The sequence below is a fragment of the Vanrija albida genome (assembly GCF_041260175.1).
Source record: "Vanrija albida strain AlHP1 chromosome Unknown contig_7, whole genome shotgun sequence".
Taxonomy (NCBI): domain Eukaryota; kingdom Fungi; phylum Basidiomycota; class Tremellomycetes; order Trichosporonales; family Trichosporonaceae; genus Vanrija; species Vanrija albida.
Window position 1 is genome coordinate 742173 of NW_027191426.1, and position 27812 is coordinate 769984.

General features: G+C 64.9%; 11 protein-coding genes across 11 annotated transcripts; 6 read left to right on the forward strand and 5 right to left on the reverse strand.

Moving 5' to 3' along the window:
- Positions 1–3118: 3118 nt before the first annotated feature.
- Q8F55_008736 (uncharacterized protein) lies at positions 3119–6599 on the forward strand (the record flags this gene model as incomplete). Its single annotated transcript, XM_069357120.1, has 4 exons — positions 3119–3779; positions 3814–4600; positions 5099–5339; positions 5376–6599. 4 exons carry the CDS (start codon positions 3119–3121, stop codon positions 6597–6599), a joined length of 2913 nt encoding a protein of 970 aa, XP_069205057.1.
- Positions 6600–6792: 193 nt separating this feature from the next.
- Positions 6793–8268, forward strand: Q8F55_008737 (uncharacterized protein; the record flags this gene model as incomplete). Its single annotated transcript, XM_069357121.1, has 2 exons — positions 6793–7944; positions 7981–8268. The coding sequence occupies 2 exons, from the start codon at positions 6793–6795 to the stop codon at positions 8266–8268; spliced, it is 1440 nt and encodes a 479-aa protein (XP_069205058.1).
- Positions 8269–8409: 141 nt separating this feature from the next.
- Q8F55_008738 (uncharacterized protein) lies at positions 8410–10417 on the reverse strand (the record flags this gene model as incomplete). Its single annotated transcript, XM_069357122.1, has 3 exons — positions 8410–9969; positions 10006–10257; positions 10295–10417. The coding sequence occupies 3 exons, from the start codon at positions 10415–10417 to the stop codon at positions 8410–8412; spliced, it is 1935 nt and encodes a 644-aa protein (XP_069205059.1).
- A 1353-nt stretch (positions 10418–11770) lies between these two features.
- On the forward strand, positions 11771–14766 carry Q8F55_008739 (uncharacterized protein; the record flags this gene model as incomplete). Its single annotated transcript, XM_069357123.1, has 11 exons — positions 11771–12205; positions 12267–12330; positions 12367–12426; positions 12462–12568; positions 12614–12626; positions 12663–12691; positions 12728–12787; positions 12826–12924; positions 12959–13508; positions 13544–14207; positions 14241–14766. 11 exons carry the CDS (start codon positions 11771–11773, stop codon positions 14764–14766), a joined length of 2607 nt encoding a protein of 868 aa, XP_069205060.1.
- Positions 14767–15078: 312 nt separating this feature from the next.
- Positions 15079–15596, forward strand: Q8F55_008740 (uncharacterized protein; the record flags this gene model as incomplete). The annotated part of the gene is made up of 4 exons (XM_069357124.1): positions 15079–15081; positions 15116–15192; positions 15224–15433; positions 15509–15596. The coding sequence occupies 4 exons, from the start codon at positions 15079–15081 to the stop codon at positions 15594–15596; spliced, it is 378 nt and encodes a 125-aa protein (XP_069205061.1).
- Positions 15597–15742: 146 nt separating this feature from the next.
- On the reverse strand, positions 15743–17314 carry Q8F55_008741 (uncharacterized protein; the record flags this gene model as incomplete). The annotated part of the gene is made up of 2 exons (XM_069357125.1): positions 15743–16552; positions 16685–17314. 2 exons carry the CDS (start codon positions 17312–17314, stop codon positions 15743–15745), a joined length of 1440 nt encoding a protein of 479 aa, XP_069205062.1.
- A 300-nt stretch (positions 17315–17614) lies between these two features.
- On the reverse strand, positions 17615–21135 carry prp10 (U2 snRNP component prp10; the record flags this gene model as incomplete). Its single annotated transcript, XM_069357126.1, has 2 exons — positions 17615–18414; positions 18468–21135. 2 exons carry the CDS (start codon positions 21133–21135, stop codon positions 17615–17617), a joined length of 3468 nt encoding a protein of 1155 aa, XP_069205063.1.
- Positions 21136–21482: 347 nt separating this feature from the next.
- Q8F55_008743 (uncharacterized protein) lies at positions 21483–22074 on the forward strand (the record flags this gene model as incomplete). Its single annotated transcript, XM_069357127.1, has 3 exons — positions 21483–21812; positions 21860–22012; positions 22048–22074. 3 exons carry the CDS (start codon positions 21483–21485, stop codon positions 22072–22074), a joined length of 510 nt encoding a protein of 169 aa, XP_069205064.1.
- Positions 22075–22191: 117 nt separating this feature from the next.
- SEC13 (GTPase-activating protein S13) lies at positions 22192–23451 on the reverse strand (the record flags this gene model as incomplete). The annotated part of the gene is made up of 7 exons (XM_069357128.1): positions 22192–22425; positions 22474–22781; positions 22825–22914; positions 22958–23145; positions 23185–23303; positions 23340–23396; positions 23449–23451. 7 exons carry the CDS (start codon positions 23449–23451, stop codon positions 22192–22194), a joined length of 999 nt encoding a protein of 332 aa, XP_069205065.1.
- A 321-nt stretch (positions 23452–23772) lies between these two features.
- On the forward strand, positions 23773–25491 carry Q8F55_008745 (uncharacterized protein; the record flags this gene model as incomplete). Its single annotated transcript, XM_069357129.1, has 4 exons — positions 23773–23925; positions 23967–24133; positions 24177–25274; positions 25323–25491. The coding sequence occupies 4 exons, from the start codon at positions 23773–23775 to the stop codon at positions 25489–25491; spliced, it is 1587 nt and encodes a 528-aa protein (XP_069205066.1).
- Positions 25492–25587: 96 nt separating this feature from the next.
- VMA2 (Vacuolar ATP synthase subunit B) lies at positions 25588–27535 on the reverse strand (the record flags this gene model as incomplete). Its single annotated transcript, XM_069357130.1, has 8 exons — positions 25588–26051; positions 26107–26423; positions 26460–26685; positions 26723–26845; positions 26936–27234; positions 27286–27313; positions 27346–27385; positions 27488–27535. 8 exons carry the CDS (start codon positions 27533–27535, stop codon positions 25588–25590), a joined length of 1545 nt encoding a protein of 514 aa, XP_069205067.1.
- Positions 27536–27812: the final 277 nt, after the last annotated feature.

The window sequence follows — 27812 nt, forward strand, 5'->3', positions numbered from 1 at the left end:
TTGGCTCTCGTCGATGCCAAATGCCGAGAGCGGGGCGTGAAGAGCACGATTTGACGAGGATCCAATCAGTGGGGAACTGTTCGAGGGGAAGGGGACAGCTTCGGCGTGGCGGGCCGACGATTGAACCTGATGAGCAAATTCCTCTGCTCGCGTGGGAGCAGTGGGCAACGGGCGAGACAAGCGCTGCAGTTGTTAGCAAGAGCAGCCTCTCTGGCACGTACGCGAGCCGAACGAGCTGGGATATGTGGTTGGGGCCAGCTCGGTGCCTCCTCTGGCATCTCTTGCGCCTCCTCGATTGCCTGTCGCGATCGCGGGCTCAGATCCAGAGCCGCTGGTGCCGGCGCTCGCCGTCCTCGCATGCTAGAGTTGAGCGCCGACGTCGACTGGGAGCTTGCGAGAACATGCTCCCGGTGATACGCTGACGGTGGTGTGTACGCCTCGATCCGATCATTCCGTGGTTGCGATCTGGGGCTGCTCGTCCAGTGCGGTGGCTGCTGCTGATAGGTGCTGCCGTTATTAAACGACGACGCGGCCGCGGCAGCACCCCCGTCGTCGCTGGCGGCATCCTCGAAACGATCTGCGTCGTTGAGGGAACGTGGTGATGCTCCTGGTGACCAGCCGAGTCCCATTGGGGCTGGAGCGAGGCCTGTGACTGAGGAAGAGGCTGCTGTAGAGCCCGGACCTGCAGTCGACCAGACAGAAGAACCGCTAGCCTGGCGATAGGGCACCGAGGGTTGGCCGGGCGCATGCAATGGAACGCCTGCGCTGGGCGGAGAGCCTCGCGCGGCGGAGTAGGTCATAGCGCTGGGCGGGGCGGGGCGAGGGGGGATAATTTACTGCGACGAGGTCGACATGAGAAGGCCGAGCTATGATGGAGTGTCAGCAGTGTGATGAAGGTCAAGCGGGCGGGCGAGCGGGCGTGATGTTGCACCTAGGGCGAGCGAGTGACGGCGGGCGGAGATGTGAGAGGTGATGGGAACGTAGGTGTGTTTGACACACGAGCCGAGGGGCGGGCGGGCGGACGGACGTACTTCTAGATGGAGATGGGTGCCAGGCGGCGCGGACAAGAAGAGTCGGGCGTTTGAGCCAAACTGCGATGCGTGTATGAGGTTGTCGGCGCGCGTCGGCAGAAGAGGGGTGTGTGAAGAGGTCGCCAAGGTTGGAGGTGGGAAGGCGGCCAGTGTGGGGAGGGAATTAGGTGAGGACGTGTCTATCGCTTTTGTGTCGCGTTGTCGTTGATGCGAGGGAGGGAGAGGAAGGGAGAGAGGAGAGAGAGAGGGGAACGAGTTGGTGGTTGAGGTGGACAGTGCGTTGTCGCTCGCCGATTAGGTCGATGGCGGCGGTGGTGACGGGGGAAGGAAAGAGGGGAGGGAGGGAGAGTGAGCGAGCGAGAGCGAGCAAAGGGATGCGGTAAGGGATGGGACGGGGGCGGCGGCGGCGGCGGAGGGGGGATGGGTGGGTGTGGTAAAGAGCTAGCACCAGTTGTTTGGGCGGGTGATGGTAGTTCCCTAGTAAGGGGGAGAGGGGAGGGGAGCGAGGGACAGAGGGCACGACGCACACAACTGTTGTTGTAGAATGTGTACCGAGTGACCAGAACGATGGATAGTGGTGGTGTATGCCCGTGGTAACAATGTCGGTTGCAATGGGGGGGGGTGGGTGTGTGATTGTGATGGGTATTGGTAGCGGTGGTTTGTGGGATCCGTCGTCGTCGTACCTTCGTAGTCTGACCGTCGTCGTCGTCGTAGTCGCAGTCTGGCGGGTCCGGCTAGGTAGGTAGGTAGGTTATGCGCGGCCGCGTTTTGGCCCAGTCAGAGTCAAATGGCCACCACGTCAAGTCGCAGGCGCTATACAAGCCGAGTAATACCCAAAGTAAAGGCAATTACACGTTGGCAGGGCGGCGTCGCGCGCGGGTGGCAGGGGGCGGAGGCGGCGGAGGCGGAGGCGGCGACGCGGGAACCTGAAGAGCGGCGGCGTGCTGGCTGGCGTTGGCGCGCTTGATGGCTTTGTATTACCCACACGCGCGTCACTGCTCGTCGCCTACAAAATGACCACCACTCTATTGCGACCTGACCGCCGCGGCAAGGCAAATAGCCTAATGCTTAGGGCAGAGGCAGGCGTGGGGTAAGGAGAAGGGCGGCAGACAGTGTCTGAGTGGGTGAGAGCCAGGGACAGACGGCTTCAGGCTTCAGGGCAGAGGCAACGGCGGCAAGACGACCCATCCTAGGTCAAGAGTTGAATGCAGTCCTTCTCTTGAACCGAACGCAGCGAGCGAGCGAGCGAGCGTGGCATCAGGTCTTGCTTTGTTCAAATGCATTGCCCAGCTGATGGTAACACTGGCGCAAGAGAAGGGAGGAAGGTTGCCAAACAAACCTCGATAAACCCTCCCCGCAGTGAGTGCGTATCCCCAAGCAAGCTGCTGCCAACCCCAACCCAACCCAAAGCGCTCTGACAAGCAAGCTCGAGCAGCAATGCTGTGGATAAAATGATAGCGTAAACCTGATGCACACAACAAACCTTGACAGTTGTCGAGTTCGTGCTTGTTGCTGCTCCCCCTCCCCCGCATCTCTCGTTGCCCCTTTCCACCGGCTTGCAACAATGCACAGTGTGTGCGCACAAGTGGGTGGTGTGCAGCGCCTCATGCACGCGCCTGGTGCTTGCTCCCTATTGTTGTCTCACCTTGTCTCGTCGCGTCGGCTGCGCGCGCGTCAGTGCCAAGGTCTGTCTGGCGCCTCTCCTGTTGAAGCAATCCCATCACGTTTTAGGCCCAACGCCACCCCCCTTGCGCTCCCCTCCTCTCCCCACCCTACGCGGCCCGCAGCCAAAAGGAAGCAATTTGATAACATTTTATACGTGTACATGCCGTCATACCGTCAGTGCCCCTGGAGGCTGCCATGCACAAGCCACGTGTTTCTTTGTTTACGTAACCCTGACAACCCACCCAACAAGTCAACCTGAACCCAACAACAACAAACCGACTGGGCTCACCCCGCCAGCTCACTCCATCAAACAACTCTTCCCTCCCAGACTCCGCATCCATTCCTCGGGCCGTCTCTTGTAGTGTAAGCGCTGCTCTTGGTAATACCCCACTGGCCTGGCGACTCCACATCTCGACAGCACCATGTCGCCCTCGACGCCAACACGAAGAGGCCAACACGGACCTTCCCCCGGGCCATCCAAGCCGTTGATGGCAGAATCACCATCACTCGGTGATGATACACTGTTGACAGATACCGATGTGCTCGACTTTTCGTCGTCGGATGACGAGGCCGGTGTCTTCTTTGGCGCACATCGCCCCGTCGAGCGCAAGATCATCGCGGCGCTCTCGCGCTCGACGCCAGGCTTACCAGCCACTCCGGAACCTGCGGCTGCACCTGCAAGGCGGCCCTCGCTAGCCAACCGCGTCAAGAAACGAGACTCGCGCGAGTTTGTCCGCCGCAAGACATTGTTGCCTGGTACCGAGCCACCAACAGGCGAGAAGGTGTGGGAGGGCGGTTTCTTCGAGAAGCCCTCTGAAGATGAGGACGAGAGCAACTCGGCTGGTCCAAGCAAATCGACACCTCGAGACGAGGCCGAGGTCACCACCGTGCTCGAGTCCATGCGCATCGACGAACACTCGCCCGAACCCGAGGTATTTATCGAACACGACGAGGAGATGGACAAGGAGAACACGGTTATCCCAGAGCAAGAATACTCTTCAGAAGAGGACGACTTGAGTGAAGGCCAGCCTGTGGACGACGTTACTGTCACTCTTGGCTTTATCAAGGGGAATGACTCTGACGGTGAGTTTTACACCAGACCCCGCTGACGCGACAGATTTCTCCATGAACCTGGATATGGGCGGGTTGAGCGTGCTCGACATTGACGACCCCGAAGTTGGCCACCTCGAGAGGGCAAACGATGCCGACTGCGATATCTTCTTCGGGAGCAGCGGCGAAACCGATGGCAGTAGCAGCTTGAACTCGAGCCTGACGACAGACTCTGAAGGGGCCAAGGACGAATCCACGCCGTCTCCTGCCGACCCGTTCGTCGAGGACTCCGCGCCACTGGCTCAGCTGCCAACCGCGGTCGAAAGCACCGACGAGTCTGACGCAGACGCTGCAGACATCTCGTACGCGTCTGACATGAACTCTCCTGTCGGTCGCGGACCCGTTGTTATCCCCGTCTTTGCTGTTCCATCGCCAACAAAGTCGACCTCAACACCGCTCCGTGGTCTAGAGCCACGGGGCTTTCAAGATGAAGTCACGCAGGCGCCAACGTCTGCCGGAAAGGCCGAGGGCGTCTCACTCCCGGCTCTGGACAGTCCCCCGGCGCCATTCACCCACGCAACCCCTTCTCGACTAGCCCCGCTCCCCACTCCGACATCTGTGCGCTTGAGCGAGAGCACTCCAGCGTCGCAACGGCCAATGTCGAGCTCTGTGCAAAGTCAAAAGCTTAATCGCGTCCTCAAATCGTCGTCTGTTCTCGGCTCCACCACCGAGAATGTCAAGAAAACGGCCAAGGAGGAAGCCGAGGCTGCTGAGAGAGGCAAGGCTCTCCGTAACCAACTCGAAGCGGCATTCACCCCCAAGGTTTCCAGTCTCGGTGCCTCGTCCAAGGCAATGTCCAGCTCAGCGGCCGCCCCTCGGCCTCCCTCTCGCGCCGCTGATATGACTCGGAGCTTGCCGTCGAGACCGAAGAGCTGCGAGACCCGTGACGAGTCGAAGCCTGCCCGCCCAGCCTTGAGCGCGCCGAAACGGCTTGTCGATGGTCGCCCAGCGCCTCGCCCAGTGCCCGCTACGAAACCTGCTCCCTCCAGGCCCGTGACATCGGCCATTCCCTCCTACCGCGCTTCCACGCTGTCTTCGGTGTCATCGGCCAAGCCTGGGATCCCTCGCCCCATTCTGAAAAGGTCGATGGCTCCTCCAGCTCAACCGACTCGCCCCCTGGGTGCCGCAAAGTTGACACGGACCGCTGTTGAGAGGACCAAGCTCCCCGACGCAGAGGCTGCCACTGTGGTGCCACTGAAACGCCCAGTGCCCATGCATGCGCCGCTCTCTCGCTCTCTTGTGGCAGTTGGTGGCGGAGGGCCGTCAAGACCAATGCCATCGCGACTCGCAAGGGAGTCACCAGCAGCAGCACGTCTGGTTCGCGAGTCGCCTGTGTCCCGTCCGATGCTCGGTGGTCTCTCGGGCTACACGGGTGGCCCAGCTGCCCCAAGTGCGCCGGCCCCTGTCTTCCAATCAGCCCTGTCGCAGCCGGCCTTCCGTTCACCGATTCGCCCTATGACGCAGGCAAAGAGAGCGTTTGGTGATGGCCCATCGCGCGTCGCAGCGACGCCGACCCCGCAGCGGATGCTCGGCGTGAGTTTCTGGCCTTCGACGTTGACTGACAATCAGATGGGAACTCCCTCTCGTGGACTGGGGACTCCGTTAAGAGCCCATCTAGCTGGGCCTGTTCGACGGGCGCCGATGAGCGACTCGAAGCGGACCATCGCGTCGATGCCTTCCGCGGTCACTATGGTGTCGTCAGTACCAGAGGAGCCCAAACCCGTGGATAACGACGGCTCTGAGGGTCCGGAGGCTGGGTCCGAGCCAGGGGACCGAGCCCAGGGTGACGACAGCGAGGCCGACAAGGCGGAGGACAATGCAGCGTCACAAGTTTCAGAGTCGACTCAGGTGGGCACAGCCGAGAGCGAGTCGGTGTCAACCGCGACGTCATCTGAAGCGGTGTCGGCTGAGCTGCCCTCGGAGTCCACCGAGTCGACTGCCACGCCCGCCACGATGGATGAGGCTAAGCCGGAGACGGAGACGACCGCGACTCCTCAGGCCAACCAGACCCCCGTGCCGCAGCCGGAACCCGAAGAGCCAGGCCGGCGCTCCCGCCGCGTCCCACGCCCCCGCACCGTTCCTGTCGTCCAGATCGCCGCCCCGAAACCACGCGCGCCGCCTGCGGTGGTGCCCTCGATCGCCCCGGGCATGTCCGAGAAGGAACTGAAAGCGGCCACGACGCGCAACACGATGCGTAATCAAGTCTACTACTGCTCAATCGACCGGCAGATTGTGCGTATCCCCGGCCCTCGTCCGCCGTCTCCCGGGGCCAAGATCCGCACGGCTGCTGAGCGGGAGGAAGCCGAGCGCAAGGTCCGGAGAGAACAGCGCGCGCGTCGGCGGAACCGTGGAGATGACGAGTCGAGCGACGAGGAGAGTACGCCACTTGTGGAGCGTGTTCCCCACCAGGCGCGTGCTCCCGGCGACGAGGAAGACTACATGACGCCTGCTCGGCCACGAAAGCGGCTACGCGTGGACGACGACGAGGAGAACGACGACTCGAGCGCGTCGTCGGGCGACAGCCGCCAGGTACGCTGGGACAAGGGCCTGACGGTGATCCGCGGCGGGTTAGGCGAGTACGGGAGACCGAGCAAGGAGGCGGCGGCGACGCCCACGGCGAGCAGCCTGAAGCAGGCGGCGCAGATCCCGCTTGACCCGCATGGCAATTGGGCCGAGCGGCACCGGCACGTGGACCGGACCAAGCCTGCCAAGGTTGTGGTGACGGCGGTGTTTTACGATGGGGAGGAGCCGGTGCCGGTGCCGTCTGCGGGGACGCGGTCGAAGAAGAAGTAGACGGGGCCGTACGTTTGTAGAGTGTAATGTAGGCAGGCATGGCTGGCCAAGGGAGAAGGGTAGCGGGGAGGGTTCACTCACGGTTGCCACAATAACGTCACCCACCGCCCGCCGCCACCTCCACCTCCACCTCGACTGGCCAAGCCAACTTGCTTACCCATCTCCCATCTCCCACCTCCTCCCACAAGCCACCATGTCCACGCCGAGCCTGCACAGCCTGATAGCGCACTACCTGGCGCAGAACTACCCGCTGGCCCTCCCGCCGTTCCTAGGGGCGACGGGCACGCCTCCGCCCGACCCCGCGAACCCGCCCATCCCCGACCTGCCAACGCTCGTCGCCGACGCGGCGAGCGCGGCGCTCGCCGCCCAGCTGGCGGCCACCACCCTCTCCGCCGGCATCGAGGGCGCGGCCTCGCTCGCGGCCCTCGCCTCCGCCCCCCTCCCCCCCACCGCTGGCCTCGGCGCCGTCATCCGCACCGTCGACGACGTCGCGGCCGCCAACCTGCTGGCCGTGCGCGTCGCCACGCTGCCGCGGCGCACGTTTGACACCGCCTCCGCGGCGTACGTCGCGCGCTGGGCCAAGTCGATCGTGGCCGCGAGCGCGGACCGCGCGATCCGCATCATCGACTACGACACCGGCGAGGTCGAGCGCATCCTCGAACTGCACAAGGCCCCGGCCCTCGCCCTAGCAGTGCACCCCACCAACGGGCGCTACCTCGCCAGCGGGAGCATGGACGGGAGCACGGTGCTGAGCGACGTGCTCTCCGGCGCCGTGCTCCAGCGGTTCCAGGCCGGCAAGTTTGTCGTGCGCGTGGCCTTTAGCCACGACGGGCGCTGGCTCGCGGCCGCGAGCTACGACAAGAGCGTGGCTGTCTTCGAGGCGGTTACGTCCGCGCACGCGCCCGCCCCTACGGAGGACGACGTGACCCTCGACGACGGCGACGACGCGGATCTCGCGGCCGAGCCGACGCTGCGGTACGAGGAAAGGTTCAGGGCAAAGACCGAGGGCAACCCCGAGGCCATGGTCTTCCACCCCCGCGGCGAGTGGCTGCTGTTCACTGTGCGCGGGAGCCACGAGCTGCAGTACCTGCGCCTGCCTGGCGCCGGCCCCGACGCCGCCGGCATGGATGTGGACGGCGCGGCGGAAGGGTCCGTCGCGGCCCGCACCCCCCCCTGGACGATCGCGACAAAGTCGTTCAACCCGCACCCGCTCGACACGCACGTCTCCTTCGCCGTGCTCGACCTCGCCCTGCACCCGAGCGGCAGGCTGCTCGCCTGCCTCACGGGCGACCATGCCGGCCCGGCAAAGGAGCGCGTGCTGCTGTACGGCGTCGAGCCGGAGGAGGTGAGGAGCTGGGGAGAGAGTCGCTGACGCGCCTAGACTGAGCGCCTCGGCTGCCTCTGGACAGGGTCAGAGGGAGACGACTACGTCCTCCCCCGCCTCGCGTGGCTGCCGGACGGGACGGGCATCGTGACGACTACGCCGACGGGCCACCTCCACCTCCTGTCGCTGAGCGGCGAGAAACGCGCCACGCTCAAGGCCCACGGCAGCCGCGGCGCCGGCACCGGCACGACCGACGTCGTGCGCGACGTCGCCGTCACGCCCACCGACGACGGGTACGAGGTCGTCAGCGTCGGCTACGACCGCCGCGTCCAGATCTCGCGCTAGGGGTGTGAGAGAAGAGTGTTACTGGCTAGATGCATTATGCGGGTATGGTACAGACAGGGGCCCCCGCGGCCCGGCTTTACAGTGAGAATGAGAATGCAGTGCGGCGTGCCGCTATGTGTACAGTGCAGCGGCTCTGGCCGCTCAGCGGCGCCGGCGCGGCTGAAGCTTGACGGGCGGCGGGAGCGCGAGCTCGGGCACAGGCGCCAGGTCCTCGTCGTCCTCTTCGACCTCGTCGTCGCCGCTCCCGCCGCCCTCGTACCACCCCTCCTCGCCCTCGCCAAAGTCCCACTCGCCCTTCTCCATCTGGCTCGTGAACGGCGTAAAGATCTCGGCTGCCGACTGGGGCAGGTGCAGCGCGTCGAGGTCGAGCGGCGGAATGTCGATCAGGTGCAGACCCTCGGCCTGCATGTCGCCGTACATGAGTCTCGGCGTGTCGCGGTACGGGCGCAGGCGCGGGCTCTTGCCGACGAGGAGGGACGCGCGCGCGGCGCGGCTCGCGCGGTGGCTCTCGCGCCGTGCGAGCGCGGCCTGCAGCTTTGGCGACGTGGCGAACAGCTCTGGGCTCTTGGCAGCCACCTCCTCGGCCGCGGCGCCGGCGGCCTCGGCCTCGCCGTCCGACTCGGAATCCGTAAGCAGCAGCTGGCGCAGCCAGTCGTCCATGTGCTCAAAGACGACGGCCGCCTCGTCGGCAAAGTGCGGGAAGATCATAAAGTCGTGCACGGCGTCGGGGCGCACCACGAGCTCGTCGCCCACGCCGCCCTTGAGCGGCTTGTCGCGCGCCAGCAGGATGCGGTGGAAGAGCTCGTGGATCTCCGACTCGAGTCGTTCGGCCCCGCCGCACACGACGAAGACGGGAGGGAAGTTCTCAAAGCTGTCCGGGCCCGTCGCCGCCGCCGGGATTAGCTGCGACGACGGCGACAGGTACGTGCTCGTGTGCATCAGGCTGGCGGGGAGAGCGCGGAGGAGCAGCGAGACGGCAAAGGGGCCCAGGCTGTTGTCGATCGTGTCGCTCTCGGCGTTGCGGCTGAACGCGTCCGTGCCCCACGAGTGCGTGAAGCCCACGTCGGACCACGGGCTGAGCAGGATGATGCCCCGCGGGCCGTTGAGCCCGAGCGCCCGCCCCTCGTCGCGGAGGTATCGCGCGAGTGCGAGCGCCAGGTGCGCGCCAGCACTGTCCCCGCCCAGAAGGAGATCGCACTCGTCGACCCCCTCGACCTTGACAATGTGGTGGTACGCGCTGATGGCGTCGAGCAGCGGCAGAGGCCATGGCGCGTTCCCGGCCAGCCGGTAGTCGACAGACAGGATGTGGCGCACGGGCGTGTGCTGCACCGCCGCCTTGGAGATCGAGCTCGTCAAGTCGCTCTCGGCCGCAGTGCCAAGAACGTACCCGCCGCCGTGGAACATGAGGAGCACTGGGTCCCCCGGGTGCCGTGCCCGTGGGCGTGACGTGGGCGAAGCCTTGCGGCCCGTGTACCAGAACGCGGGCACCGGTGCGAACCCGTACGGCGTGGCCGGGGGTGCGTGAGCCGGCGGGTTCCACTTGCCCCAGATGCTGGCGCGGTACCGGTGGACAAAGTGCGGCACCCAGTTGCCGCGCGACTTGTGCAGCTTGTCGAGCATGGCGGCTGCGTGCCCGCGCAGCCAGTGCGCCGGCGCCGGCTGCAGAGTCACCGGGTGCGACCACTCGAGCGTGAGTGGGTCCTGAGCGTCAGCAAACATACAACACGTCATCCGTACCAGGTTCACAGACAGGTCCCTGCCGAGGTAGTCGATCTCGCACCGCGCGACGACGGCGCAAAGCCGCCGGCTCCAGCGCACACGGAGGCATCTCTTGAGCGTCCACGACCTCCGCGGCCGGTTGGCGCGCGGGAGGTAGAGCAGCGTCCACAGCGGGACGAGGACGAGCAGCGTGCACACCACGAACAGGAGCAGGTACGCGCGTCTGAAGAGCGGGCTCCGGACGAACGCGTTGCGGGGGGCTCCGGCCGTCTGCGTGTGAGCGGGCTGCCTCCTGGCGGGTACTCACGCAGCGCGCCATGATGGCCTCCGAGGTCATCTCTCCCCAGTCTTCGTCGATGACGGGGCTGTGGTTGGCCTCGCCGTGGGAGGGTGCACCCGCCTTCTTCTCCACGAACGTGCCATCTGGCATTTTGGTGATGTCCAGTGTGGACGTTTTGGTGCGCGCTGCAGAAACAGTGGGAGGAGGAAAAAGTTCGACACGTCGACGACGCGGTGTGCACTAGACTTGTTTTTGCAACTCCTACTTGAAGCGGTGTGGTCGTCGTCAGTCGGCTGCCGGCGGCCGTTGACGAACGTGGGTGGGCCGAGCGTGGCGGTCACTCGAAACTGTGATGTGGTCACACGAGCGTGTGCGGGCTGCAGCCGGCGTGTGTGGATGCCGGGGGGTGATGCAATCGATGCAGTCCGGGATAGTATAGGTGTGTGCGCGCGAGGGGGTGTTGGCTCGAGCGTTGTTACCGGTTAGTTGGGTCCAAGTGGACTGGAAAGAGGAGAGAGAGTGGTCGCGTGAGCACTGAGTATTTTGTACAATACCTGCCTGGGCTCCACTGTCGCAAGTGCCACCCACCCACCGCCGCCTGCCGCCACTGCCAGCCAAAGCCGCATTAAGGCACCAGAGCCAAGGGAGACAAAAGGTCCAAAACATCAATGACGTTGTTGTGAAGGACCCTGTTTGACCCATGCACCAGTCGCCCTGGAATGCAAGTGGTAAACGTGGTGGGAAGACCGAAGAGGGAGGGTGAATGGATGCATGAGAAGTGCTTGAGGTGATGATGAAACTCGCGCAATGTGGACTAGGACACTTGAAGCAGCTTGTGATGGGAACGTTGTAGTCGTAGTGGTGTGCAGCTCGCCGCCTGCCAAGATGTCAACAGCGGGTTGCCGTGCCGCTCATCCCATCCCGCCGGAGGTTCTCATACTGCTTCGAGTACTCCCTCCCTGGTGCGTCGCAAGTGTTACATGAGCCCGCTCGTCCTTGCTTGGTGACGAATGCCCACGCACGCGGTTCCTGTCCTGGGTGGTGTTGCTAATGAGCGTCGTCGAGGCAGTGTCACAGACACGACTAGGCGCCTGCTTGCCTTGCCGCTTCACTCGCAATGAGGCATAAAGCTGTTAATCACGCATGGCTAGCTCAGTGTCATGTTGAGACCTCGCGTCGGGCCAACAACAGTCGAGCAGCGTGTCAAATGAATGCAGGCGGCTCAAAGTTAGGCGCGGGTTACAGAGTGGTTAGTAGAGAATGAGTTTCCTGCAGGAGTTGGTGCTGCGGCGTCGCGCTTTCCGTCCTCGTCCTGTCCTCCCCTTTTGGGCCGCCGCCGCGCGCCAACACGTCGTCGTCGTGAATTGACTCGGCTCAACCCGACGACGGCAACAACCACAACACTCACCCCACCCACACCCCCCCCGTCGCACTCTCCACTCGACCCCCATCGCACATCACACTTCCTCTGTATCAACAACAACAACCCCACACCCCGCCACCATGGCATCGTCCCCGCCGCCCGAGCGGCTGCCTCTCCCTCCCCTCCCAGAAAGCCAAGGCAGCTCGTTCCTCGGCCTGGGTACAGCAGACAGCACGCCCGGCACGCCGGGGTCATTCACCGCGGCCCATCTCGCGCGCAACGGCCAGCGCTCCATGCTCGGCGTCACGTCGGGCACGGGCCGGTCAGATGATCCGCTCGCGACCCCCGTCGCCGCCGCGCCGTCCGCTGCATCGCGCCGCGTGAGCAACGTCCGCCCGTCTTTCTCCACCACGCGCGGCTCGATCCGAACCTCGCGCCGCGTGTCACGCCTCAACCACCACCACGGCCTCGACGACGACGATGACGAGCAACCAAAGCTCCCAACCTTGGTCCCCGGCATCCGCCCGGCATACTCTACCCCCCTGCCCACTCTCCCGCTCGTCGTCCTCTGCATTGTACGTCCATGACCTGTCGCCACCAGGCGCGCGCGACGCTCTCGTGTTCTGACACGCCCAGGGCATGCTCTCAGAGCTCCTTGCCGCCAACCTATCGCAGCCGTTCATGATCAAGATGGTCAAGAGTGCGTACGTGTCACGGCGCCGCTAACGCTGCACAGACTTCTTGACGAGTTCGGGGCACGAGGACGACATTGAAGAGTCGGCGGGCAGATGGACAGGTGAGTCGGCCCAGAAGCATGAGCTCACGCCCCAGGCAACCTCGTGTCCGTGTTTTACATCACCCAGTTCTTCACCTCGTTGCTGTGGAGCGGCATCGCGGACCGTCATGGCCGTCGTGCTGTCCTCGTCGCAAGCATGGCAGTGAGTGGCGCTGGTGGCTTATGAGACCCAGACTGACACGCCCAGGGCAGCGCCATTGGTGCGTCCTACTCACAATAACAATGCTGACCTGTAGCTCTCGTCATGTTCGGAACGTCGTCTTCGGTGAGTCACCGGGCTCGTCTGTGCTGACACGCCTAGCTTCCTGAAGCGATCTGTGTCCGCCTTATCCAAGGTATCTTTGGCGGCTCCATCGGTGTGGTGAGAATGACGGCAGCGTGCACATCTAACATTTCCAGTTCCGAGGATCGATCCGCGACATTACAGATGAGACCAACGCCGGCCGCGCGTACAGCATCCTCGGATACATGTGGGGCATGGGTGGTGTGATCGGACCGGTATGTGTCGGTCCTTGAGCTCCACTGACCTTAGATCCTCGGCGGTGTGTTCGAGAGCCCCGCCACAAACTTCCCGGGCACCTTCCTTGGACGGATCGAGCTCTTCGAGCGCAGCCCCTACCTCCTCCCAACGCTGATGGGCTCGTCCGTGCTCTTCATCGGCGCGATAATGGCGTGCTTCCTGTCATGGGACGGTGGTGTCCGTGGCGGATCCCGTATCCAGCTCGAGGTCGAGAAGGACGAGCCGCTGGTCCCCTCGCGGACTGACACCCAGTCGCCGACGCGTGACGGTGGTCGTGTGGCGTCGCTTCGCATCAAGCCCAGCCGCGTCTTCTCCTCTCACGAGGACGAGGCTGGCCCCACAGGCCAGTCCCTTATCAGCACCTCGATGAAGCTGCGCCGCGAGAGTCTGGCCAGCCTGGGTACGGCCTACGGCTACGGTGGTATCCGCTCCAAGCACCCCACGCTCGCGGCTCGCCGCGCCATGCAGCAGGCTCGTCGCGCGTCGCAGTCATCTGCTCGCGACGACGACGAGGGCGAAGCCGACCCGCGTCGCGTCAGCCTTGCGACAAAGTTCCTCCTTGGTGAGTGACTCTGTCGTACACCCGCTGACCCCCAGCCGCCGACGAAAACACGTTCAACATCAACGACCTCTGGCTCTCCGCCGCCGTTGCCCAGGAGACCAACGTGTTTGACGATGACGACGACGAGTACTCCGAGGACGAGGACGCCAGCCCCAATGCCATTGATGACGACGAGATCTCACTCGCCCAGACTGACAACGGCGAGAACGCCACGCCAATGCAGTCGTCGCCGTCCTCCCCTGGCTACCACAACCGCCACATCTCGTCATCGGTCCGCCATGGTCGCTCCAGGGTGGCGTCCGGAGGCAGCGAGCTCCAGCGCGCTCTCCGCAGACCCTCGTCGGCATCCCGCAGATACTCTGGCTCTGGACCCGTGCCGGCCATCTTTGCCAACACTGGTCTGAGCCTCAACTCAACGCCCGGCCTCGCCGCGTTTGAGAACGCGGACAACGACTCGACGTTCGACCCGTTCTCTCCTCCCGGTACTATTCGCCGCGCTGGCGCTCCCGCCCCTCTCGCGCCTCTCACAGCCATCCAAGAGACGCGCGTCGCGACTCCGGCCTCGAGCACTGGCACCGTGGTGGCCGAGAAGTCCGAGTCTCGTTGGAAGCTCCTCCCGCTCCTCGTCATCTGCCAGTACGGCATGCTGTCGTGCCACGAGTCGATCCACAGCCAGATCTTCCTGTCCTTCATCCTGACGTAGGTGTGCGTGTGGTTCAACGCTGACTCCAGTGACTACAAGTCTGGTGGAGTGGGTATCAACCCCGCGCACTACTCGATCCTGGTCGCGCTCATGTGTGTTGGGCAGCTTGTCTGGCAGTTCTACCTGTTCCCCAGACTTGGCCCTCCGCTCGGCCGGTTCAACCACCTGCAAATGTTCCGCCTGGGCAGTGCGCTCTACATCCCGGGCTACCTGCTCGTTCCGCTGCTGCACAGCGTGGCGTCGCCCGACTCTGAGGGCGGCTTCATTGTCATGACGCTCATGTCGCTCATCTCTGCGCTGCGTTACTGCGGCAGCACGTTTGCGTACACGTCGATCATGATTCTGATCAACGCCATGACGCCGCCGCATCTGATCGGTGTCGCCAACGGCCTGGCCCAGTCGGTCGTGTCGTGTGCGCGTTTCATCGGCCCGGCCATTGGCGGCACGCTGTGGGGCGCGAGCATCAAGGACAACCCGGGGGGCTACCCCAAGGGGTTCTACACTGTGGCCGTGTTAGCGGCGGTGCAGCTGTTCGGCTCGCTCTTCATCCACTAGGCGGGGCGCCAGCCACCCCCGCCGCCACTCGAGGCGCATCCACGCGCCGCTATAATACTGTCCCTCGCATAACCTTGACCTGTACTTTCATAGCCCGGCGGCTTCTACACTAGCTGCCTGCCTTCATCACGCCTGTTCCTCCATATCCTCTTCACGCATGAGTCTGTGATGCATGAGTCGCGCGGCGGGGCGGGGCGTGTGGGTGGACGGGCGCCACGCGCCACGAAATTGCGACGACCTCCACTTGTCGAGAACAACACGTAACTCGCGCCGCGTCCAACTCGCATCCTTCCTTTGTCCACATCACACAAAATGGTACGCGCGCCCCGCGCCGCCAGCTAACGCGCAGCCCAAGCGCTCCGACACGCACCACATCACGGCGCACCTGCACAAGTGTGCCGTGTTCCTGAGCGTGCCCGAGGCGACGTGAGTGGGCGTGTGGGCAAGCTGACAACAGCACGCTGCAGCAGCTCAAGGCGCAGCTGGTCCCCGCGCTGCGCCAGCTACAGGGCCGCGTGCCCGTCGTCCCCGAGGCGGCGGGCGACATCGAGCTGTGGGAGGACCGCGAGATTGACGGCGCTGAGGGCGCCCAGGGCGTGCGCGCCGTCGAGGGCGAGGGCAGCCTGCTGCGTCTGGGCTGGGCGCGCTGGAAGCGCGTGTATGTGAGGTGAGTCCGAACGCCGCGCAGCGGCGTGAGGCTGCCTGGAGCGGGACGGCGTCGTGGGCGAGGCTGACGCCCCAGCGTGCGCGCGCCCGGAGGGCAGTTCGAGCCCCCCGTCTACACTGTGCCAGATCCGATGGACGGGGATGGCGAGGAGGGCGACGAGTAGGCGGCGTGCGGTGCACGGCGCAACGCCGATCGACAACACGACAGGCCGCTAGGACCCCCCGCCCACCCGCCCGCCTCGCGCCTGCGCGCCCGGCGCTCGGCGCTCGCCGTAGGCTACATAGTTCATCCTCTATGGCATTGTACAACTCAGTCGCGCTTCTTGTCGGTCGGCCGGCGCGTTGGCTTGATGTGCCCCCCACTCGCGGCCATGCGCACCAGGTCTTCTGGGCGCACGTCAGTCCGGCGGGGCACGGCGCGCGCGTCCATCTCGAGCTCGACGGCCGGCGCCGGCGCGGGGTACGCCGGCGTGCTCGCGCCCGACGTGGGCACCGAGCCCGGCCCCGGCCCGCGCGGCGAACCCTGCCGTAGCTGCGGCGGCAGTGGTGGCGGGTGCGCTGGGGGCGGCGCGACGCTGAAGAGCATGCTCAGCCGGCGCGCGAGGCTCGGCTCTGCGATCTCAGGCGTGAGCTCGCGCGGCGGCCGCAGCCGCACCACGCGCTTGCTGCCCCGCGCTGGCGGGAGCGGGTCGTCGGGCACAAAGTGGCCGGTGTGCGTGCGCGCGCGCTGCCGCCGCGCCGCCCGCTCGCTCGCCGACATGGCCCGCACGCTGTCGGCGCTCCGGCCCACCTCGCTGTCGAGCGAGCGGTGCGAGCGGCTCGCCTCGCCCCGCTGCTGGTGCGGGAAGAAGCGCAGCTGCGATGCTGGGAGCCGCACAATGTCGAGCACTACGGCGGCGGTGGCGGCGGCGTCGCCGCTGCTGCTGCCCTCGCCGTTCGTGCTGCTCTCGCCGTTGGCGCCGCTCGCCCGCCTCGGCACCAGCCGCACCTGCCCTCCTTCCCGCACAATCGCGTCGCCCTTGGCCGTCGGCCGGCACGCGTCGAGCGGGACGTACAGGTGCGTGCGGAGGTGCAGCGGGTCGGACGGCCACATCTTGTTTGCTTTGCGCAGGGTCGCGAGCTAGGGTCAGCGCGGTACGTCGACTTGCTCACCTCGATACCGTAGCGCAGCGCAATGCCAGGTAGTGACTCGCCGTGCTTGATCTGCGAGCAAACGTCAGCGCCCTCCTCCCCCTCCCAGGGTGACACCCACCTGATGCACAATCACTTCCACCTCCTTCGCGACGCGGAGCACATCCACGCTCCCCCTCTCGCTGGCGCTCGCGCTGCTCCCCTGGCTCTCGGCCACCGCGCGGTCCATCTCGCTTGTCAACCGGCGCAAATTCGGGCGCGACACATCCGACACGTCGTCGCTGTCGTCGCCGCCCTCCTCGAGGCGCAGCGACGCAATCTTGCCGTCGAGCGTGCCGTTGCGAAGCCCGAGCGCGAGCTCGTCCAGCGCGAGAGGGTGCGACGTCGCGCGCGGCACGCCCTTGCCCAGCGCGCCCGGCGCCGACGCCGCCGGGCTCGCGGGCGTGCGCAGCGCGCTCGAGATGCGAGGCGAGAAGGCCGCGGCTGACGCCTGCCGCGGGCTGCCCCGCAGCTTGATGTTGCTCGGCACCCTCCTCGGCGCGGGCTCAGGCGCCGGCGCCGGCGCGGGATCTGGCGGGTCGAGTGCCGGGTCGAGATCCAGCGCCGCCGGCACACCCCGCGCAACCACCGTCTCGGGCTCGGACCCCTCGGACCCGCTATCCTGATCGGCCCACGGGTCCAGCTCGCTATGCTCGAGCGAACTCCGCGCGCTCGGCGGCGCTGGCGGTCGTCGCGTCGAAGTGGAGAGCATGGCTGCTGCGGCTGCTGCTTCTGCTTCTGCTTGTCGCGCCGCTCTTCATTCGATGGTGGGCTGTCTTGCGGTGCGGCGTGTTGTGTGAGTGAGACGGGACAATGGGCGGTTGAGAGGTGGAGGCTGGACACGGAGGTGGTCATCGGGACGTGGCTGTCACGCTGGGCCCTGAGAAATGAGGCAATGGTCCGAGGTCATCTCCGTGTGCCGTGTCCTCGTGCAACATCGACGTCGCATCGCCCTCGTCGACTCTACCCATGCATATGTTGATACAATGTAACGATTCTCACCAACTCCCCTCTACACCCACATCAGCAGGTGGTGCCGCGTATAGTCCTGCCCAGACGCCAGGTCCGCTGCCGACCCCAATGCAGGGTAGAAGGGCACCATGGCGTCAACGGCGCCCAAGATGAGCGTGTTGTACAGTCGCCAGTACACCTCGCGGATTCGCCGCGCCGGGTGGAACAGTCCCTGCAGGACATAGCTCAACACCACACCAGGTCCAATGCCGATACGCATCGCCTCAATCGCGTCCATGACACCGCCAATGACGTGTGGACTTGTCTCAAAGATGTTGGGCCACACGAGGTTGAGCAGGTGTGTCAATGCCTCCTCGTAGCCCAGGCCGGCGACACCAATCGTCAGGTGCTTGACGATAGCACATGCCGTTTGCCGGTGGACGTGGTCGCGGTCCGTGAGCGAGTCCTCGAGCAGGCCGACGACCGAGTGGATGTAGTCCTTGGACATTTCTCCGACATACTCGAACACGTATGCCAACGCCTTGAGACAACCATTGCGGACGTTGAGCTCGGGCGTCCGGTACTCGTTGAGAATGGCCGGGATACACGTGAACGGACCACAGGTCTCGGCGACAATGGCAATGGCGACAGTCGACAGGACACGGCTCTGACGCTCCTGCACCTTGAGGTTGGTGAGGAGCACACTGAGCACGTCCTGGGGACCAATAGCCTTTGCAATGTAACCAAACGAATTGACAGCCGCACGACGAATTGCCTTCTTGTGCGCCTTGAGCAGGTCGAGCAGCTCAAAACAGATGCGCATCCACTCCTTGGCGGCGACAAACTCTGCACCACGGTCGGCTGGGATAGGGGTCAGCACATGCTCCTCACTCATGAAACACGCCACCACTCACCAATACGACCAATCAAGTTGATGGTCGCCTCCTGCACCTTTTCGTGTCGGTTACGCAGAATCGGCGTCATGCGCGGGAGCAGGTCCTTGACGGGCGGGTTCATCTGCGTCATGCCGACAACGTTGGCGATGGCAGCCTCGGCGGCAATGATACTGCCCAGCGCGTCGGGGTACTCTTCTCCAAGCTGCTCAAACAGCACGACACCGAGCTTGCTCAGCAGCGCGTCCTCGTCGTTCTGCTTGATGATAGGGGCGAGTTTTGTCGTCAAGTCGGCAGCCAGCATACGAACCTTGGCCGACTTGTTCGTCAAGCGCCACAGAATCATCGAAACAATCTGCGGCAGGTACGGCTTGACACGCGAGCCGAGCGCCGCGACAACAGCACCGAAGCCATCAAGCATAACGTTGTCCTCGAGCGTCTGCTCCTGGAACGCAAAGATGATGCCGTCGATGAGTTGCACCTCGAGGCGCTCGTCAATGTCGGCGGCGCCATTGTTCTGGACCACCTTGGTGATCGTCTCCATGACCATCTTGCGGTACGGCTCGCTCTCGTCCTTGAGGTCGTTGGAGATGCGGCCGACAATGTCGGAGACACCAGCCTTGCTAGCCAGCTCGACAGTCGTCTCGACCAGCTGCTTGTAGTTGCGGCGGTCGAGCGCCATGCGGCGGACCCAGAATGCCTTGAAGAACTCTGGGAGAATGTCCTGGCGAACAAACGTGGGCGTGACACCCTCGGTGCCAGCACACTGCTTGATGACCTGCAGCACGATGCGGCGCATCTCCTCGTCCGAAGTCTGGAACTCGCGGATGAGGATAGGCATACACTCGCGCACGTAGTAACCCGCGTACTCGGGGTCCATCAGCGGGACAATGTAACCAATGGCCTTGAGGAACGCGGCGAGCGTCTTGCCACGGTGCTGACGCAGGCCGATCCAGAGAGGCTTGAGGACGTTGTCAAACGACTCGATACCGTACGGCGCAGCGGCCTCGGCGAGCGCGGCGAGCGCCAGCGCAGTCATCGTGCGGACCTTTTGCTGGTCGTCCTGCAGTCCGTCGGCAACCGCATCAACGAGGTTGCGCAGGTGCGGAAGCACCGCGCAGCCCATCATGACGGCGATCTGCTGGATGATACGGATACCAGTGTGGCGGGCCTGCCAGCTCTTCTTGGAGCGACACACGGCCTTGAGGAAGGGCAGAAGCGCGGGGATGCCGAGCGCAGACGCGACAACCGCGAACGCACGGGCAGTCGTGTTTCGCACGTACTCGTCCACGTGGTCGATATCGGGACGCATGGTCGAGATCATGTGGGCGAGACCGGCCGCCTTGGCGAGATTGCTGATGATCTCACGACCTTCGACACGCGCATAGTAGTCCTCGTCAATGAGGAGAGGCTCAATGACAACCAAAATCTTGTGCACATAGGGGCGCACAAGATCGTCGAGCTTGTACAGCACACGGTCGATAACCTTGACAAGCAAGTGTCGCTCCTGGTCTTCCAGTGTGCGCTCCATCAGCAACGGGAGGATCTTGTCGAACAATGGGCCGGCACCAAACTCGCGCGCCTTGTCCGTGATCTGTCGCAGCGCCGTCTTTCGCACAGGCGGGGTACCGTTCTTGATCTTGAGCAGCAGGCGCATAATCTTGCGCTCCTTGAGCTCGTCGAGCGAGTACATGACGTCGTCGGCCTCGCCACCGCCCTCGCCGAGCACCTTGGCAAAGTACTGCGCGTCCTCGGGCTTGAGAAACTGGAGGGTTCCGATGCCGTCGATCTCCGTCTGCTCTCCCGCACCCTGGAAACCACCGGCCGCGGCGACGGCCCGGGCCGCAGCGTTCTCGTCCTGCATCATGAACCCGCTGCTCTCAGCGTGCTGCGACGACGCCGAGACCATCTTGCGGACTGGCGCGCTGGGCATGTAGTCCTCGGGCACTGGAACAATCGAGTAACCCTCGGCCGAGCCAGGAAGCAGCGAGTTGAGCTCGTCGTCGGTGATCGCGCGGTATCGCCTGTCCTCGACCATGGACTGGGCGGGCTTGCTGTCGCCGTTGCTCGACGACGCGACGGCGCTCGAATCCTCGGCATCAGGCTTCTGGTCCCAGCGCGATCGCTTCGGCGCGGCGGCCACCTCGCCCTTGTCCTCGGGCGTCTGGTCCCATCGCGAGCGGCGCTTCTTCGGTGCAGGCTCGTCGGTGTCCGGCTTCTCCTCCTTCACCTCGGCCTCGGGCTCGTCCCACCTCCTCCTGCGCGTAGTCGGTGGCGATCCAGCGTCGCCAATGGCGGCACGGGGCGGGGTCGCGTCGTCCTCGATCTGGGACCGTGGTGGCGTCTTGTCGTCGGCGACAGGCTCGCGCTTGTCAATCGCCGCCTTCTCGGCCTCCTCCTGCGCCAGCTTCTCCTTGTGCCGTCTCACACGCTCCTCCTCGCGCTCGAGCTCGACACGGCGCATGCGCAGCTCGTAGCTCTCGTCCTCGCCCTCGCCCTGCCCATCGCGGCGGTTGAACCTCCGCAGCTGGTAGTCGCTCTGGCGGGCCGAGATCTGCTTGGACTTTGCGCGGTCCTGGATCTCATCCGGCGCGTCGTCCTCCTCGGCCATCTGCGCATGCTCGTCGAGAATCTCCTGCGGCGCCGTGTACGACGTGAGGCGGGGGTAGGACCCGTCTTCTTCGGACATGGTGGCGGTTGGTTGGTGGCGACGGTGGGGAAGGGGTGCCGGACTTTTCGCCGTTTTATCAATCGTCGGGGTCGCTCTGCCGTCTCCGTGTCTGCCGGTGTGATGTCGTGCAAGAGCAGCCCGCAAACGTCGACGGGATGGTGTTTTGTGATGGAAGTGGTTGATGTCACACACAACTCGAGACTTCGCCGCTGAAGTCTCGAGGCCTCCACCGTACGGTGGCGGCATTTTCGGTAATCCCGCCAGTGGCGTCTCGAACTCGCTCTACTATGACGCAGCACGCATCTCTCCTTCTGCATTGCTACAACTCCCATCTGCACGACGACGAGCACGACGAGCACAGCACAATGGTGCTCATCTCCCCCGCGCGCATAAACGATCTCCTGACAAGTCTGCTCGACAATGACTCGGGCGCAGGCCCGCACACGGCGCTGCTCATCACGCCGCAGGGCCAGCTGTTGAGTCACGTCACGCTGTCGTACGACGACGAGGCCGACGAGGACGCCGACGACGAGGGACAGGACGCCGACGGCGAGCCGAACGGGGAGGCCGGCGACCTCGACGCCGAGGACGACGCCGAGGAGGAGCCGTGGCTCGAGGGACCGGAGCGCCTGCGCCTCCTCCTCGGCCTGGCGTCCCAGTGGGAGGAGGACGAGTCGCCCCGTGTCGAGTGCGAGGTGGGTGTGCCGCGGCCATCGCGAGGTAAAGCTGACAATGACCGCAGCTCGGACGTCTGTTCCTGCGCCCAATCCCGCTGCCGGACGCCGAGCGCGTACCCGAGACGGGCATGCCCGTTGTCCGCCCACCACACGTCTCGTCGTTCGTGCTCGTGCTGAACGGCACTTCGTCGACGCCGTGGACGGCCCTTGCGCAAAAGGTGTGTCCACGATTTCGGTGCAGTACTGACCCCAGGCCGACACCTTTGTGACCGACTGGTAATCCGAGTGGTAACCCATGCCACATCCTGTACCCATACCCAGCAAGCAATCACAACCATCTTGTTGATACCCGCACGCCCCCGCCGTTGTATTCATCATGCATCGTGACCACTACCGCCTAGCTCGAAAAGTCGCTCACGCACTCCCAACCCTTGCCAACACCCTCCTTCCACAAGCTGACCTTGCCGTCGCCGCACGACACGGCCAAGATGTTGCCGGCAATGGACCAGGAGACGCGCCACACGGCGTCGGGGAAGTGTGGGTCGTCGGACTGGGGAGCCTGGGGCTTGAGCGGCGTCGACTGCCAGGGCGACGTGGGTGAGGAGCGGGTGTGGATGAGAACGGTGCGGTCCTGAGTCATGTCAGCGCGGTTCTCGCACATCATCCTGCCACCACTCACCTGCGATGCCGACGCAATGTACATGCCGGGAAGGCCGATGTTTGGTGCCCACGACACGTCGCGGACCCAGTTCTCGTGGCCCTTGATCTCCTCCTCCTCGGTCCACTTCTTGGCCGTCTCGTCGTAGCCCCAGACGCGGATGGCGTTGTCCGAGCCGCCCGACACGATGCGCTTCTGCGACGTGACCTGTCCAGACGCGCCGGCGCCCTTCTGGCCTCCGGGCGCGCTCAGGACTGATGGTGCCCACGAGACGGCGTTGGCGCCCGAGCCGTGGGCGGGGAAGATGACAGCGTCGGTGGATCCGTCGTCTGCGGCGTCAGGGGTGCTCACAAGGCCCAAGTCTCCACTCACTCTGGAAGCTGAGAACCGAGATCTTGCCGTCGCTCGAGGCGCAGGCGAGGATCGGTCCGAGGTCGTAGGGCGCCCACGCGATCGAGTTGACTGCGGTGTGAGTGCTGCCTCCCAGTTCCACTGCTCTACTCACCACTCGCCGAGTGCAGCGTGTGCTCCTTGATCCGCTCCCAGCCGTCCTGGATCTCGCCGCCAGAGCCCTTGCCGTGCCCGGGGCCGACCTCCTTCCAGATGAAGACGCGGCCGTCGTACGAGCACGAGGCGAGGATGGATCCGAACGAGGGGTGCGCCCACGACACCTGCCAGACGGGCGCCGTGTGGCTAGCGGGTTAGCACCTGCTGCTAGCTGGTGGAGCTCACCCCTTGAGCACGATCGGGTCGCCCTTGGCTTCGCCCTTGACCACGTTGAAGATGCGGACCGTCTTGTCCGACGACGCCGTGGCCAGGCGCTTGCCGTAGTAGTCGAGCTGGGCGTCGTGCTGGCGGTTAGTGGTGCCCCTCACGCCGTCACTCACGATCATATCCTCATGCTGCGTCTCGACCGGCACGGCCTTGGAGGCTTGTGTCGCCGACTGGGGCGTGAGCGGGGGCTGCGGGGGTTGTTGTGCGGCCGTCAACACGTACCATGGTGAGAAGATTGCGGATGGGTGGGTGGGTGGAAGGGTGACGATTGTTCGTCGTGTCGGCTGCCTCGTCGATGATGATGCTGCCTGGCTGGCTCGTTGATGCTTGGGCTGCCTGTTGGCGTTTGCGTGCGCTGACGATGAGCGCACTGCTGGAGACGGGATCAATTCCACGTGGAGCCATAGGCGGAATCAAAATGTCTCAGCGCGGCGCGTCGATCGAGCAGACACGCGACGGCGCAATGTTCGAGCGCGTCTCGACATTGGCGACCCCGACAACAACGTCTCTCTGGCTCACAAACACACTCATCACACCACACGCACCATGTTGTCAGTCGAGCAGATTACCAGGATAGCCTTGAGGGAGAACGACGGGCAGGGTAAGCTATTACGCACCCGAAACCAGCTCACACCAGCCCCGTCCGATGTCGAGGCGTACATCACTGCCGTCCAGGCCGCGCTGAGCAAGCCCAACGAGGTGGGTAGCTGCCTCTGCCTGCACCCCAGCTCACCCGCCAGATCCCAGCATTCTCGCCCTCCTCCCGCCCCCTCTCGGTGGTCCGATTCCGCTGCCTCCTCCAGGACACGGGCTACCCCGCCGAGGTGTACCTGCCCGACGAGGCGCCGGCGGGGGAGCAGGTCGACTGGAGCAAGCTGCGCGAGCGCTGGGTCGGGTGGGCCGTCGAGTGAGTTGAGCCCACTGTGTTTCCGCAACTCCTAACACCGCAGGGTGCCCGGCGAACAGGCGTGGTCCAGGCTCGGGAGCAGCGACATCGCATCGCACCTCGCCTCGCTCGACCTGGCCGACGCACCCCTCCCTGCGGCAATCAAGGGCAAGTACCCGCTCGCGCAGGACAGATACACCGGCGCCCTGCTCAAGGTGTACGACGACGTGTCGTTCCGCCCCGCCTCGGCCTACGACGTCGTCGGCATCGTGTCCGCCGCGCCCGTGCCCACCCCGTACTCGGGCGACGAGGACGCCGAGGCGCCGCTCGCGCCGGCGATCCACGTCCTCTCGACCCCGGTGCAGGCGTACCCACCGCCACCCGGTCCCACGCCAGTCGCAGACGACAGCGTACGCTCCCGCCTCGTGGCGTACCTCGCCTCGGCCTTCTCTCCGCCCGACGAGACGGCCGGCGAGCTGCTCCTCCTGACGCTCATCGCGTCGCCCGCGTCCCGGCCCGTCGGGCTCGCGCCGCTCGGCACGCTCGCCGTCAACCTGCTCCGGCAGCCCGTGCCCTCGGCGGCGCTGCACACCATCCTCGCGTCGCTCGCGCCCACGTTCATCGCACTCAAGCTCACGCTCGAGCTGCTGCACGCGCGCGCGTTCCGCCCCGCGTCGAGCGACGGCACGTCGCTCGCCCCCGGCCTGCTCCAGCTCGCGCCCGGCACCGTGCTCGCCGTCGACGAGAGCGGGCTCGGCGAGGGCGGGCAGCTGCGCGAGCTGGCCGTCAAGAACGTCCAGGCGCTCGGCGAGGCCATCGAGCAGCAGGTCGTGCGGTACGAGTACCCGTTCATGGACGGGCTCAAGATGGAGACGGCGGTGCGTGCCGTCATCGAGAGCGAGGGCAAGAGCCTGCTGCCCGCCGACGTGCATGTGCCCGTGGTGCTGAGCAGCGCGGCCCCGGCCGCGAGCGACGCCGAGCTCGCAGCGTTCCGCGCATACCTCGCGTACCACGGCTCCACGGGGCAGGCGGGCAAGATGGACATCCCGGACGCGGTCGGCACGGCCATCCAGGACGGGTTTGTCGACGAGCGCAAGGCCGCGGGTACGGGCAGCGTCGAGGCCGCTGAGGCGCGCCTCCGCCGCCGCATGAAGCTTGCGAGGTGAGCAGCTGTCGAGAGCGCGGAACGTTACTAGAGCTGACTCCCCAGACTCGTCGCACTCAGCTACCCCGACGCCACGCTCACGACCGAGCGCTGGGAGCAGACGGTGCGCCTCGACAACGACGTCGAGGGCCGCCTCGCCAGGCGCGAGGAGGAGCGGAGAAATACCAAGCTCGGCGCGCCGACGGCAAACGGTACGCCAGCAACTAGCACATAGATGTCGGCGACGGGATGCATAGGCCACAATACGTATACGCGACTGGATGCATCATCACCGCAGCTAGGCTTATACATTTACGAGACAACTAAACTCCTAAGCATCTATCAGGTTCTCCTCGGGCTTCTTGGCGGCCGACTTGTCGGACACCTCCTTTGCCTTGCGCGAGTAGAACTCTGCGAGAATCTTGGGGCTGATACGGTTAAGAGACTCCTTGGGGAAGATGCGGAGCAGGTCCCAGGCAATGTCGAGCGACTCGAAGATGGTGCGCGACTCGTAGGCGCCCTGGCCGACAAACTCCTTCTCGAAGCGGTCGAGGAACTCGAGCGCGAGCTTGTCGTCGGCCGACAGGGCCTCCTCACCGACGACGGCCTTCATGGACGCGGCGTCCTTGCCGACGGCGTACTTGGCGTAGAGCTGGTTAGACACGTCGCCGTGGTCCTTGCGGGTGAGCTTCTCGCCAATGGCGCTCTTCATGAGACGCGAGAGCGAGGGGAGGACGTTGATGGGGGGGTAGATCTGACGGTTGGAAAGCTGACGGTCGACGAAGATCTGGCCCTCTGTGGGGGTGTCAGCGACACGTGCAGTCTGAGTCACCACCACACCACTACGCACCAGTAATGTAGCCCGTAAGGTCGGGAATAGGGTGGGTGATGTCGTCGTTGGGCATGGTAAGAATGGGGATCTGGGTGATGGAACCGTTGCGGCCCTCGACACGGCCGGCACGCTCGTACAGGGTCGACAAGTCTGTGTAGAGGTAACCGGGGTAACCACGACGACCGGGGACCTCCTCTCGTGCGGCCGAGACCTCACGAAGAGCGTCGGCGTACGACGACATGTCGGTCATGACGACGAGGACGTGCTTCTCGAGCTGGTAGGCAAAGTACTCGGCCGTGGTGAGGGCAAGACGAGGAGTAATGATACGCTCGATGCTGCCTGTCAGCGCTGCAGCTGGACTGGCTACTCACGTGGGGTCCGAGGCCAGGTTGATGAACAGGGTCGAGTTGGAGATGGCGCCCGACTCTGCAAAGTCCTGCATGAAGAAGCGGGCCGTCTCCATGTTGACACCCATGGCGGCGAAGACGATGGAGAAGTTGTCCTCGTGGCCGTCGTGGACGCCCTTTGTCGCGCCGGGCTGCTTGACGAGGCCGGCCTGACGACAGATCTGCGCGGCAATCTCGTTGTGCGGGAGACCTGGTGGTAAGCGAGGCGCACGGGCATGGTTACTCACCGGCGGCGGAGAAGATGGGGATCTTCTGGCCACGCGCAATCGAGTTCATCGTGTCGATGGTCGAGATGCCCGTCTGGATCATCTCCTCGGGGTAGATGCGCGAGTAGGGGTTGATGGGGGAGCCTGGGAGCGGGGGCCGGGGCGTCAGCTCGCGGTCGGCTGGGGCGGGGGGGGGGACTCGGCCCGCCGTCTCGCTATCGCCGCCCGACTCACCGTTGATGTCGAGGTAGTCCTCGGCCCAGACACGCGGGCCCTTGTCAATGGGGTTACCCGAGCCGTTGAAGACGCGGCCGAGCATGTCCTCGCTAACGGCGAGCTTCATCGAGCTGCCCGAGAACGAGATGCGGGTCGCGCTCGTGTCGACGCCCGACGTGCCCTCAAACACCTGGACAATGGCCTTCTTGCCGCTGACCTCGAGGACCTGGCCGCCGCGCACGCTGCCGTCGGGGAGGGTGAGCTGCACAATCTCATTGTACGACGGGAACGAGACGTTGTCGAGGACGACGAGGGGGCTGGGCGGGTTAGCAGGGGCACGCCTTATCGCCGGCCGGCGCTGCGCTCACCCGTTCACGGCGGAAACAGTGCGGTAGTCTGGCGTCAGCGAGCCCCTCACAAATACCCACCAAGACGCGGCTTGACCTCGTACGACTTGACGGCGGCGGCCTGGCGTCGGCGTCAGCGCTATCGCACGTTGTCGGCGGGGCCGGCGTGGCCTTGACCCAGCCGCCCCCCGGCCCCGCCCAAAGGCAAAGCAGCAACACCCACCGCATTGATCGCCGCGAGCTCGGCGTCGGAGATCTGGGGTCCGGGCATGGTGCTTGCCTGATGATGGGTGGTGGGGGATGCTCGTCGCGGAGTCGAGGTGAGCGAGAGCGACGGGTGGGTGGGTGAGCGGTGAGCGGCAGCGTCAGGGAGGGCGACGGGGATGAGATCACGCTGCGTGCTGGCTCGGTACGGGTGATACGCTGCCACGCCAGGGGAAGTACACGTCATTGTGGGCACGTGGTTGTGGCGGCTCGACCTCGAAAGGCTAGAGGAGGCAGGCAGCGAGGTCCACGCCGCATGCATCAGCGGGCTGTGGTGGGTGCGA